This window comes from Chiloscyllium plagiosum, chromosome 17 (assembly GCF_004010195.1).
Source record: "Chiloscyllium plagiosum isolate BGI_BamShark_2017 chromosome 17, ASM401019v2, whole genome shotgun sequence".
NCBI lineage: Eukaryota > Metazoa > Chordata > Chondrichthyes > Orectolobiformes > Hemiscylliidae > Chiloscyllium > Chiloscyllium plagiosum.
The window spans coordinates 56,607,707-56,621,903 of NC_057726.1; the positions used below are offsets into that span (position 1 = coordinate 56,607,707).

A 14,197-nucleotide genomic window follows, 5' to 3' on the forward strand; every position below is an offset into this window, starting at 1 on the left:
ACATCCCGGACCCTGGCACCAGGGAGGCAACATACCTTCCGGGAATCCGGATCCTGACCACAAAATCTCCTGTCGATTCCCCTAACTATCGAGTCCCCTACCACGAGTACTTTTCTATTCTGCCCCCTTCCCTTCTTTGCCACAGTGTCAGGCTCAGTGCCAGAGAACTGACTGCTATGGCTTTCCTCTGGTAGGTCATCCCCCCCAGCAGTATCCAAAACGGTATACTTATTGCTGAGGGGAATGTCCACAGGGGATCTCTGCACTGTCTGTCTGTCCCCTTTCCTCCCCCTAACCCAGCTATCCTTGTCCTGAGCCTTAAGAATGACCAACTCCCGGTAACTCCTCTCAATTACCCCCTCAGCCTCCCGAATGATCCGTAGTTCATCCAGCTCCAGCTCTAATTCCCTAACACGGTATCTCAGTTCTGTGTGGAGGACTCTACTTCACACAAATTTCTTTGGGACACTCTCTGATCATTATTGGCACTAAGTAATTGTAAGTCCTTCCCTTCACCTTCATCCACAAACATCAGTTTTCAAATGACACCCAGAATACCTGCAAAATGGCCTTATTCCGTTTTGAAGTTGATCGTTTCTGGGAGACTGTTAGTTCATGAAATTGGATCTCATTGTCGTTGCTTAGTGCCTTCTGAGTGGAAGCAATGAGGCCCAGTTGCTATTTCCACAGAAACATAGAAGGTAGGAGAAGGAGGAGGCCATTCGGCCCCTCAAACCTGCTGTACCATTCATCATGATCATGGCTGGTCATTCAACTCAGTAGCCGAATCCTGCTTTCTCCCCATAACCTTTGATCCCATTTGCCCCAAGTGCTATCTCTAGCCACCTCTTGAATACATTCAATGTTTTGGCATCAACCACTTCCTGTGTAATGAATTCCACAGCCCCACCACTCTTTGAGTGAAGACATGTCTCCTCATCTCTGTCCTAAAAGGTCTACCCTGAATCCACAGACTGACTTCTGGTTCTGGACACACCCACCATCAGAAACACCCTGCCCGCATCTACTCTGTCTCGCCTGTTGAAGTTTCCAAGTCATCTTTCTTATGGATTAAGAGTTATTTACAGCAGCAACAACTTGCATTTTAATGAAGTACCTTTAACATTGGTGAAACCATCTTAAGGAGTCCCAGTCAAACAAATGAAACATTGGAATAATTTTAAACCTATGTAACAGTGAAAAGGAGAAATAGAGAGGAGGCTTACAAAGGGAATTTCAGAACTTGAGGCTTAGGCAGCTGGTTCTGTAATATCAATCCTGGGGTTTATCACAGGCTAGGGAAATGTTATCTGCTTGTGTTTCCCAAAGCAATATTCATATGTGTCCTTTTTACTTTGAATATCTGCCAGTTCATTGGATTGGCTGCATAACGTTGATTCAAGTGCTAAATATTTGGAAGATTGATCTCAAAAACCTATGAATAATCCACATTGTTCCAATTTGTGTGAAGTTGCAAACCTCCAGATGCAGTTGTGTGGCCACAGAATGTGGAGCAGGTCAGCAGAATGGCTCGAATCTGTTTCGAGAATAATATCCCCATTATCCCTTTTGGTACAAGCACAGGGATGGAAGGAGGAGTGCTCGCAGTGAAGGTAGGGGGCAATTTGTGTTCTTTATAAAATAAACAGAGACTTTTCCTTCCCCTTTTACAGGTACATAGGAGCTCTCAAAGGCTTGATGTGCTTTTATTTGAATTGGTAAATATTAAGATAGAGTTTTTATCAGGTACCTTATAAAAGTTCACTTCTAACCTGTAGCTGCAGGTGGATATTGAGAGTTAATATGGCTGATAGAAAGGACTCACCGATACACAACAATCACTGCCATTCAGCTAGTCAACTGCCAGGCACAGTGACAGTCTGCCCCTTTAACAATCCTCTGGGCATCTACTCCTAGTGTTAACTTCAACTGCTTTATAAAAATGGCACTTAGTATTAAATTCAGGCTCTGCTTAAGATCCCCTCTCGTCCTCCCTTCCAGTAGTCATAGAGATATACAGCATGGACACAGACCTTTCGGTCCAACTCTTCATGCCGACCAGACATCCCAATCTGACCTAGTCCCGTTTGCCAGCATTTGGCCCATATCCCTTTAAACCCTTTCTATTCATATACCCATCCAGATGTCTTTTAAATGTTGGAATTGTACCAGCCTCCAGCACTTCCTCTGGCAGCTCATTCCATACACGTACCACCCTCGGCATGCAAAAGTTTCCTCTCACCTTAAACCTATGGCCTCCCCTGGGAAATATACCTTCGCTATTCACCCTTTTCATGCCCCTAATGATTTTACAAAACTCTATAAGGTCACCCTCTGCCTTTGATGCCCCAGAGAAAATAGCCCCAGCCTAATCAGCTTCTCCCTGGAGTTCAAACCATCCTTGTAAATCTTTACTGCACCCTCTCAAGTTGAACGGCATCCTTCCTATAGAAGGACAACCATAATTGTACACAGTGTTCTATAACTGGTCTCACCAATGTCCTGTACAGCTGCAACATGACATCTCAACTCCTATACTCAATGTTCTGACCAATGGAGGCAAGCATGCCAAATGCCTTCTTCACCACCCTGTCTACTTACCTGTTTGAGAGTTGGAATTCAGTTCAGTACTATGTAATATGTAAAGAAAACTATCATCTGTAGAAGTGGCCACTTGACTACCAGATTATTGCTAAAAACACACCTAGTTGATCATTGTTCTGCAGAGAGGAAAGCCTGCACTCCTACCTGATTGTCCTGTGTAAGATTGTCATTCCATATCAATGTTGGCTGCTGTGTTTAATATGTGACAGAAGTGTTGGCTGTAAAATCCACTACACTCAAATTAGGAGCAGGAGTTGGCCACTCAGCCCCTTGAGCCTAGCTCAATTGGATCATAGCTCGTGTGGTCACTCTACATTCCTGCCTATCCTGCTAACCTTACACCATCTGGCTTATCAGAAATCTATCTGCCTCTGCCTTAATAATATTCAAAGGCTCTGCCTCCACCATCTTTTGAGGAAGAGGGTTTCAAAGACTCATGACCTTCTATGGAGAAAAAGAAATTCTCATCATTGTAAGGGGTGCACCCCTCTTCTTTACAGCTTTCAGGAGGAAGCTCCAGTTTTCCACTTCAAGCAGAAAACATTGTTCCTAATTTCACTGCTGAATGATCCAGATCAATTGTTAAAATTGAATGTTGTCACTTGCTCTGGATGTCCCACTACATCTTCACTCGGTCACCCCGTCAGCCTGCTAGAGAGTTTATACAACATTTTCTCATAGTTTAGCTCGACAAACGCTGATGTCATTCCAGTGAATTGACACAGTATGTTGAAGGCCAACATCTGTTTCCACAGGTTTAATGACCAAAACAAGTCTGTACGCCAAACACATCTGACTAAGGCTCTCTATAACTATGGGATCATAGCCATACTTTTATGTTCCAACCTCCATGAGATAGAGGTCAACTTTCCATTTTTTTTTATTATTACTTTTTGTACTTGTGCTTGCAGCTTAGTGATTTGTGTACCTGAAAACCCAAATCTCCTGGATCCATATTATCAAGTTATCAACTTCTTCCCCTGTTGTCGGTGGAAGTTGGAAGCAAAGCAATCAGCTCTCTTCCTGCCCTCAGCACTAGCGAATGCTGTGTAACCATAGCAACTCACTCAGTGTTTTCCCCTCTTTATAGAATTTATGTCCAAATAGATCCCTGCCGTTCTTCATATTGACTAGATTAAATTCAATAAATAAGAAAATGTTCTTACTTTCTTTGTGTAGTTTCTCTATAAATTACTGGATAAAATGTATCCTCTTATCCACGTAGACTCTACTGACTGAAAATAGAATATGTTATGCTGGAGTAGCACCCTGTCAATCAAGCCCCCTCTATTTCCAGAGACAAATTTTACCAAGTGTTAAACGTTTTTTGAGGTACGCACAGTATCCCAATTTACCTGACATTCAGACCAAGTTTGGTAGTTAGCATGGTCCAAGTCTCTATACCAAACACCAAAGACTATTTATTAAACTATAGCTGTAGGCAAATGGGAATAAACCATTGCCATTTAACACTTAACTAAAACTCCAATCCCCTTGTAAACTCCTCCTTACACACACACACCCAGACAAACAAATAACGAAATCGATTCTTGGTGGAGCTGCAGAAAACATTGAATATCATTTCAGTGGTCTTTGCTTCCTGATTCCAACCTTGAGACGATTCTGCTTTTGGCTTGCCATGCCTTTGCTGTTTAGTTGTCTTTCTCTGGAAGCTTCCACTGATTTGTATAATGTACAATGTCTCTGATTTATCAGTTCAAAAGTCACAGCTCTTAGCAACTGTGGTTGGAAATGCAACTGGTTTTTTTCAAGTTTAAACTAAGAATTTTACTGCAGAGAACAGGCAGCGTCTGCTGAGGAGAGTAACAGCACACACACTCTATTTCTTTCTTTCTCTCTGTGTCTTATAACTTGTTTCCAGTTCCAACCTGCCCAGTTAGCTAACAACCAATAAGCTTTTCTTGTAAACAACTCCTTGATTTCTGATCGTCTGCACATTATAGAAATCCACAGCCACAAAAACAGAGTTCAGATAGGGAGCGATTCCAAGCTGTAGAATTATACAGCCAAAAACCTTTTTTCCCTCTCACGTTAAACCTATGCCCTCCCATATCCAGGGAAAAATACCTTGGCTATTCACCCTATCCATGGCCCTCATGAATTTACAAACCTCTACAAGGTCACCTCCCTGCCTCAGTCGCTCCAGAAAAAATAGCCCCAGCCTACTTAACCTCTCCCTCCTTGTAAATCTTTCCTGCACCCTCTCACGTTTAACATCATCCTTCCTATAGAAGGGTAACCAGAATTGTACACAGTATTCTATAAGTGGCCTCACCAATGTCCTACAGATGTAACATGACATCCCAACTCCTTTTTTCTCCATGCAGTCTTCAGTTTTTATAAACAGAAAAATAACAAGAAGTTTCATACAAATGAAGTCATACACATGCTATAATCTTAAACAGACTCCTTCATTGTAACAGCTTCCAAAACTTCCTGGTGTCTAATTTACAGACGATGTCCACCGATCATTCAGGGCTTGCCTGCTTTTACAGAGCTTCAGTTTGGACAAGAGAAATGTCATCCCACCCAGTTTCCTCTGAGTGTGCTAGTTTCCTCCAAAGATGTGAAGATTTGGTGGATTGGCCATGAGAAATGTTAGGTTACAGGGATAGGGTAGGGAGTGGGTCTGGGTGGGATGCCTTTCAGAAGGTCAGTGTGCACTCGATGGACCAAATGGCCTGCTTCCACATTGTAGGGATTCATTGAAACCAGCCCAATAATCCTTCCTGGAATAAGTCATTTAAAAACACGTTTGAGGGATAAAATTTAATTAAAACAGCTAAGTCACAAACAGGGTACTTTATCAGTAATGTTTGAAGTGAAAGAATGATTTAGAAACGTAGAAACAAGAATAGGCCATTCAGCCCTTTCAGTCTGCTAGATCGTAGCTAATCATCGACCTCATCACCTTATCCTCATATTCCTAGAGATATTTATATTTATTAGATTAGATTAGATTAGATTAGATTACTTTACAGTGTGGAAACAGGCCCTTCGGCCCAACAAGTCCACACCGACCCGCCAAAGCGCAACCCACCCATACCCCTACATTTACCCCTTACCTAACACTACGGGCAATTTAGCATGGCTAATTCACCTAACCTGCACATCTTTGGACTGTGGGAGGAAACCGGAGCACCCGGAGGAAACCCACGCAGACATGGGGAGAACGTGCAAACTCCACACAGTCAGTCACCTGAGGCGGGAATTGAACCCGGGTCCCTGGCACTGTGAGGCAGCAGTGCTAACCACTGTGCCGAGATATTTAGATATCTCAGTCACAATATTCAAAACAGAGATTGATAGATGTTTCAGAAATTAATGTTTCCCTTTGACTGGGGGAGGTCCAGAACTAGAAAATACAGTCTTAGAATTAGGAGAAAGTGAGGCCTGCAGATGCTGGAGATCAGAGTTGAAAACTGTGGCGCTGGGAAAGCACAGCAGGTCAGGCAGCATCTGAGCAGCTGGCAAAAGCCCTTCGTCAGTCTTAGAATTAGGGGGAGTGAATTAGGACTGTGTTGAAGAGGAACGTCTTTTCTGAGGGTGGTCAATCTACAAGAATTTTCAGTTGACAGAGAATTCAAGGGTAGTCTCCTCAATAGGACAAATGCACAAATCAGTTTGGTGAATCCCTGCTAAACTCCCACCGTGACAAGTCTATCTTTTCTTAGGTATGGGAACCTAAACCAAGATTGCACACAGTACTCAAGGTGGGGTTTACCAAGGTTCTGTATAATTGAAGTAAGCCATCTTTACTGTAATATTCAAAATCTTTTGTGATAAAGGCCAACATAGCATTTGCCTTCCTTATTGCTTGCTATACCTGCGTGTTCGTTTTCAGTCACTCATGACTAAGGACACTTAAATCTCTGACATCAACAGTTTTTAATCTCCCTGCATTTAGAAATATTCTGCTCCTCTGTTTCTCCCCCAAAAGTGCACTTGCATGGAGAAGTGCTGTCGAAAGGTAGGTCAATGTTGAGAATAAGTACTGTGTTTTTCCAGCTACCTCACCTACAGGGTAATTCGAAGCCTCTCCCTATATTTTGGATTTTCAGAACCTGGTGTATTTTCCATTGCGTTTGTAATCCAGTGACCTGACCAACATGTCAGCTCAAATCCCAGTTTTAAAATGAGAATTCACGTCATAAAATCCGGAAATATCAAGCTAGTGTCAGTGTCATAAAGGGAAACTAAACAACTTAACCGTGTTTCTTAGAAATGAAACCTGGGACTCACACTGACTGGGTAATGGATTGACCAATACAGAATGTCCATTTCTATTCAGAATCGGCATGCATTGGCAAAGACAGGTTGGTAACCAGATTTGGGCATCAGTTCGGAATTTAACCCAGATTGGTTTCTCCAATGTTAGAAGGGCTTTGTGGTTGCTCATCCTGTGTGTTTGTTCATTGCATTTTGTAAACATTGGGTGCTACTAAATGGAAACCATTCCCAATCCATCTCTGTTTTTTGTGACATCCAGTGAATGGCAGGCTTTTACCTAACCCGGTGAGAGTGGTCCTGGCTAAACACAATCAGAAAAATTCTGGGCCCCTGCACAACCGACCCAACCACTGGGCTCTCAATACAAACCCCTTATGTTCTAATTGAGACTCACAAACAATGTTGCCCATTAACCCAAGACTGGTCCCTTTAGAAACCATGTGGCGGACTTAAACTCGGTGAATGAGGAGGTCTGTTGCTTTTCTCCAGGGATTTACATTTGCTGCTTAAAATAGCTCTGACTGCAGCGATGACGCCAGGCTATCTCAAGTTTAATGGAGTTAATCTGGTCACTCCTTTCTGACTGAACCCTAGTGGCTGTTTGTTTCCTCATCAGGGAGGCATATGCTTCAACCTCATGAAGATGGATAGAATTGTGGAGCTCAATACGGTAGACTTTGACGTGACAGTTGAACCGGGAGTCACAAGAAAAGGCCTCAGTAACTACCTTCGGGACAGTGGTTTGTGGTTTCCAGTTGGTAAGTTTCATGTTGTTTGGTCTAAGGGACCCACCCTTAAGTTCAATCAGCTTTTGACATCTGACCTTACTGTCTGGTGTGGTTGTGACCAACACCCTTCAGGGAAAACTGAGGAACTTGCCCATTCCCTTCCATTCAGCCTCACATCTTCCACCATTTCTATTACCTTATGCACCAAATCCTGTTGATCCATCATCCATCCTTTGATGACCTGCGATGGCTTAAACAATTTAAATTGAAGCTCCCACTCCTTCATTTAGATCCCTCCGTGACCTCTCCCTGTCTCTGTAATTTTGTCGGATCCTACAACAGTTCAGATCTCACATTCCTCCATTCTACCATCTTTTGCATCCCCCACTTCCAATCTGTCACCACTGGTGGCCATGTCTTTAGTAGCCTTGGCCTAAAGCTTTGGAATTCCTTTCTTGAACTTCTCTGTTTCTTTCCAACCTACACCCCCCCCTCTCTCTCTCTCTCTCTCTTTCCTATTTACACACTTAAGACCTGTTTTTTGGTTTTTGGTTCGCTTTCTTAATTCCTGTGTGAAGTGTCCTGACATATTTTATTGCATTATGGGTGCTGTATAAAGCAAGTTGTTGTTGTTGCAGGTACATGGAAAAACCCATTTCTGAGAGATAATTAAGTATGTGTGTTAGTCATGGGGGTGTGTTATAGTGCCATTTCACTGAGACTGTGGGTGAGCTGAGTTACAGAAAGGGATGGAGGATTGGAAGGCTTGCAAGACCAACACCAGCCCAAAACCCTTGGAGTCCTGTCTGAGAAATTAATGTTTAATGCAGTGGGACTTAGAGATAAACTGAGCAGTAACACTGAAATAAGGAGAAATAATTCAAATACTTTTTGTCAGACATTTCACATTGTAAAGAGAATCATCCCTGTTTCAGATGACCCCAAAGGCACAACCAGTGTTGAGGCAATTAATGTATTTGTTGTCTGGCTTTTTTGTCATTTGGGAAATGTGTAGAAAAGGTGACTTAACTGCTGAGGAAGGGTAGATAAATATTTTTAATCCTATAGTAGTGGGGGAACAGACTTGGACTGATTGTAACAAAGTCAACTAGCTGGACCTCATTGAATAGGAGTTCCATGATTGGGGCTGTTAACCTGGTCAAATCATGGAGTCCCCACTGACAACTATAAACAGGAGTGTCATGGAGGGGGTCGTTAGGGCCGACAGCCTGCCCCTTTTCTGTGGTTATGTCAGAGCCCGGGTGTCTCTGGAGAAGGAGCACGCGGTGTACACCAACACCCTTGAGCTGTTCAGGGAGAGGTGGGCGCCGCAAGGAGTGGAGTGTATTTTTTCCCTGTCCAATTCTATTTTGATTTAGTCCCTGCCCTCCCCTTCACTGTTTGATCATACAGCATTGCCCTTTGATGTGAAGGGCACTGCTTGTCACTGGCCACTTGGGTGTTTCCTTGCTTCCTGTGGTGGAAATTGAATAAAGATTTGTACGCCTTGTGTCTTTCACTGTGTCTCACACTTGCGCACACACACAATACTGTGCTGGAGAAAAATAAGCACTACCGCAGTTAGGTGGCAGAGTATGAAAAAAAAAGTAAAGAGAAAAGATAAACAGGAGTGTCAGAGATACCACCACTCTGACAGTTGACTCCGAATGAGGCAGTGCTAAAGTCAAGGACTGTTCATAAAGGGTGATTTGATGACAGGATATCAGCTTCTCTGGAGTTATTTCAGGACTAACTAGTGAAAATCTTGACTAAGCTGCACATCCATCTTTGTTGATGTTTGGACAGTCTGATGCCATCTGCAGGAAGTGATGTATACATTGTTTTAAGTGAAATTCCTAACTGGCAATCTGAACTCATAGTTTCCACCATGTCTGTGCACTACCTGCCTCCACCTGGGTCACACTGACCCATTCCAAAAGATGCAGAATGGCTTCTTTTTCCACTCCACCTGGTTATATCTCTGGGTCCCTTGCTCTATCCCTTGTTCACTTGTTACCCTTTGATAATGTTTCCCATGGGCCTGAGTTAGCTGATGACACCCAGTTTTACACTAACTACTTATCTGATGGATGAGGTGCATTAACAACAGGACATCCACACACTGAAATCCTCAACTTTGCCTATACTTCCAGCATGGAGTTCACCTTCTGCACAACTCTACCGTCGCCATTCTATCCTGCTCCAAGTTGTAATCATCAGTAAAATAATCCATCCAGTGTCCAATGGCTCACTGGTTTATCACTTTGAATTCAGAATACTTTAGCAAATTCTCCACACTGTTGCATAACTATTTGCTTTTTATTCCAGTGCTTCAATATGTCTATAAATGCTTAGCTTATACATGTAGCTTTCTCTTTCCATCTCTATCTGTGGCAGAACCATCTGTGGCCTGTGCTACAATATACAATATAGCAGAGATGATATATAATGTACATTATATATAGTATATGATATAGTCTCGCTAAAATGGAAACCGTGACATTCCTCTGTAACTAACATATGTCTATCAGAAACTAGTGTGTCTGCAACTACTAGCCTTTATACACATAAAGTGCTGTATCTCAGTGGTAGCAATCTCATCTCTGAATGAGAAGGCTGTAATTTGAGAACTTACCTCAAGATATGAGCATGAAACCTTCATTAACACTTCAGTACACTGCTGCTGGGGATATTACTTCCACATTCAATGTTACACCAAATTTATGTGTCTGTGTCAAAGTCTACTGCAGTATTGTCGTCCATTGTAATGGTCAATGCATTTCACCATACTTTGGGACATTATGAGGTTGGGAAAGGTGTGATATGAATTCAAAAATTTTTTTTCCCTACATAGTACAGTGGGGAAAAAGGCATGTCGTGTTCTACAGTGAGTGCTGATACAGGAGTCTTACTAATCATCATAAAGGCATTCCAAAATGGGTCAGACATCCTTTGCTTTGCACAAAAAGAAACAGCTTAACAACTCAAAGGAAATATAAAGAGGACACAGCCATTGATCAGTCTTTAATAGATTTCAAAATATATAAGTATCAGATTAATATTGTTGTGTTATATGATGTAACATCATTGTTCTTTCCTGGTGTAAGCCCTGGTTTAATTAGTAGCATTCTGGATCCCCCTTTCTGAGAATAAAATCTGGGCTGACATTCCAATTTAGTGAGAGCTGGAATTTTGACAAATAAGATAATCTAATGTAAACTCTTAGACATTAAGCAGACCGAGATGCTTAATGTCGGATTCAGGTGAGATGTTAAACTGAGGTCTGATTTCCCATCTCACATGAATAAAAGGGATCCCATAGCACTGTTTCAAAGAAGAAAATATCCTGCCCATTAAAACAATCCTGCCTGTGGGAACTTGCTGTGCACAAGTTGACTGCTTTATTTCTGATGTGACAAGGGGGAGGGTGCTACTCTTTAGTGTCTGGTAAGTACTATGGGATGTCCTGAGGCTTTATATCAACTAAATCTTTATTTCATTATAAAACATATTATTATCCTTCTTACAATGTGTAAAGCTCAATGAATATAGTCAGAAATTAGTACAGTCAAAAAAGCAAGTCTTACTCAACCCTAAAAGCCAAGACATTTGTTTACAAAGACAGAGTTTCTTGGAAACACTACTAAATTACCCAGTTTGTGAGACATATGTCCTAACACTGAATACACTGCAGTCTTCAGTATTTATACAACACATGCTTCGGTCTGCTTAATGTCTAAGAGTTTACATTAGATTATCTTATTTGTCAAAATAGTACATAAATTGTTGCCAGCTGAGGTTAATTCAAGAAAAAGGAAGATAGTAAATCTTCCTGATCATGGAATCAATTTCAACTGGTATTGAATTATCTGCAAACTTGAAAGTCTTTAAGAAATACAAGTATAAAGAGCATTCTACTGTGCCAGCTGTTTAATCTCAGGCAGATAAATAACCCTTAGTTCAGGACTGGTTACAGAATGTCAAGCAGAGGTCAAACTCAATGCAGACTGGGAAATAGTGCAACAGTTTGAAATACCATAATCGGAAACAGGAAGCAAATTATTGAAAGGTCATTGTGTTTCAATTCTGAAAGTAACAAGTGAATTATAATTTACAAATTGTTTAGGAAATAAATAAATTGAGAGCAAGCATTCAGCACAGTCTTCTGGCTAAGAAAGCGTTTCACTTGATGCTTTAATGAAAATGTCTATTAGGCCAAATGCAGTTTCATATAAAAACCAAGAATGTCTGCATTTGTTCAGTGCTGTAGCTGAATCTATCAGCAATGCTTAAAAGGGCCCACCTGGAATCAACCTGAGTCACCTCATATCGGCTTTAATGTGTAATTGTGATACCTAAAATTTACAATTAATGTAATTACAACTATGGGAATAATCAACCTGGGGCAGACCGTGCATCCATTGCGTTGAATTCTAACTTGCTGACTGTAGACTCTAAGGCAGAACTTGCTTAATCGGAACTAGCAATAACTTGCATTTATGAGATGCCTTTAGCAAAGTAGTAAAATCTTTCCAAACCTCTTGCCAAGAGTGATGTCAAACAGAATTTTCCATTGGATCACATTCAGACTTATAACAAACGAAATGGTCAGAGGGGTAGGTTGTAGTGAGAGTCATAAAGGAGACGAGAGTCAGAGAGGAGGATGGGTTTAGCCAATGAATTGGGAAGATATGGTCTGGCTGACTAGAGGCACAGTGTCAGTGGTGCAGTAACAAATGTCAGAAATGCACCCAAGGCCAGAATTGGAAGAACCCAGAGATCTGCAGGGGCTATAGAGCTGGTGGAGACTGGAGAGAGAGGGCAGGAGTGGTACAATCTTGAAGATTGAGTGCCACTAAATTGTCAACCTTGACAGCGCTACTGAGCCAAAGGGTGCAGAGGTGGTGATGGATCAATAGGACTAGGTGCACTTCCTGACTGGGCTGTTAGTCTGAATACTGGAGCTCCGTACAAAAGGAGGGGTGACATGAAAATGGTCGGGTGGAGGTAACAGTTCCTCAGGTGATTCTGAAGTAAACTCTTGCCTGTTTTACAGATCCAGGTGCGGACGCCTCCCTGTGTGGAATGGCAGCTACCAGTGCCTCGGGTACAAACGCAGTGCGCTATGGGACAATGAGGGAGAACGTGATCAACCTGGAGGTGGTGCTGGCTGATGGGAGAATAATCCACACAGCAGGAAAGGAACGAAGGTTTAGGTACCAAAAGCAGTCAACCCCTCAAACAGCAGTTCTTGTCAGAATTTCTGTAATATGTGTAAATTCTGTGACATATTATTAAATAAGAGTTCTGCGGTCAGCTTTGGAGAGCTTTGAAAATTGCCAGGAGAGATATGAATCAGGTTCATTTTATTCCAACAGTTATGGTTAATAAATTTGCAGATTACACCAAAATTGATGGACAGCAAAGAAGATTACCTCAGAGTGCAATGGGATCTTGATCAGATGGGCCAATGGACCGAGGAGTGGCAGATGGAATTTATTTTAGATAAATGTGAGGTCTGCATTTTGGAAAGGCAAAAATCAGGGCAGGACTTATACACTTAATGGTAAAGTCCTAGGGAGTGTTGCTGAACAGAGAGACTTTGGAGTGCAGGTTCATAGCTCCTTGAAAATGGAGTCGAAGATAGACAGGATAGTGAAGAAGGTGTTTGGCATGCTTTCCTTTATTGGTAGTGGAATCGAGTACAGGAGTTGGGAGGTCATGCTACAGCTGCACAGGACATTGGTTAGGTCACTTCTGGAATACTGCATTCAGTTCTGGTCTCCTTCCTATCGGGAGGATGTTGTGAAATTTGGAAGGATTCAGAAAAGGTTTACAAGGATGTTGCCAGGATTGGAGGGGTTGAGCTACAGGGAGAGGTTGAAAAGGCTGGGGCTGTTTTCCCTGGAGCATCGGAGGCCGAGGGTGACTTTATAGAGGTTTATAAAATTGTTAGGGGCATGGATAGCGTGACTAGCCAAGGTCTTTTCCCCCGGGTTGATGAGTCCAGCATAGGTTTAGAATGAGAGGGGAAAGATTTAAAAGGGACAGGTGGGGCCTGTATAAAATGAGCTTCCAGAGAATGTGGTGGAAGCTGGTACAATTACAACATTGAAAAGGCATCTGGTTGGGTATATGAATAGAAAGGGTTGACAGGGATATGGGCCAAATGCTGGCAAATTTAGGATATCTGGTTGGCATGGGTAAGTTGAACCGTAGGGTCTAATTCCATGCTGTTCATCTCTAAGACTCTATAACTGCTTAATAGTCCTCCATACTGAAGGTCTTTGTTTCTAAGCATCTCTTAAACATCAGCCCTGGTTGGGCTGAGCTCTTGCTCACCTCTTGAGTCAGAAGGTCACAGGTTCAAGCCCCATGTGAACACCTAATCAAGACTGACCCTCCAGTGGTGGGCTACATTTCCTCTTTGGATGCATTCCTCTCATACCCCCCATTGTCTTGATGTTATCCCTCAAGCAGTAATTGAACTAACTGAGCCAGTCAATTAATTCCTTCCGGTCTATATGACCTTTCTGTGGGCACCTTTATTTTTAAGAGAGGCTGCACTTCCAAACATCTACTGACATCGCAAATGCGATGCCCTAAAGCAGGCC

At 42.3% G+C, this 14,197-nt stretch overlaps 1 protein-coding gene across 4 annotated transcripts in view; it reads left to right on the plus strand.

Moving 5' to 3' along the window:
• Nucleotides 1–14,197, plus strand: part of ldhd (lactate dehydrogenase D) — a 37,519-nt gene that overhangs the window by 9,408 nt on the left and 13,914 nt on the right. For all 4 annotated transcript variants that reach the window (XR_006314169.1, XM_043707183.1, XM_043707182.1 and 1 more), the window contains exons 3-5: nt 1,472–1,613; nt 7,472–7,613; nt 12,640–12,799. Coding sequence is in view for 3 of the 4 variants with exons in the window: in XM_043707183.1 (XP_043563118.1) it covers nt 1,472–1,613; nt 7,472–7,613; nt 12,640–12,799 (444 nt within the window). In the remaining variant the exon portion in view is untranslated. The remainder of the gene's footprint in view (nt 1–1,471; nt 1,614–7,471; nt 7,614–12,639; nt 12,800–14,197) is intronic.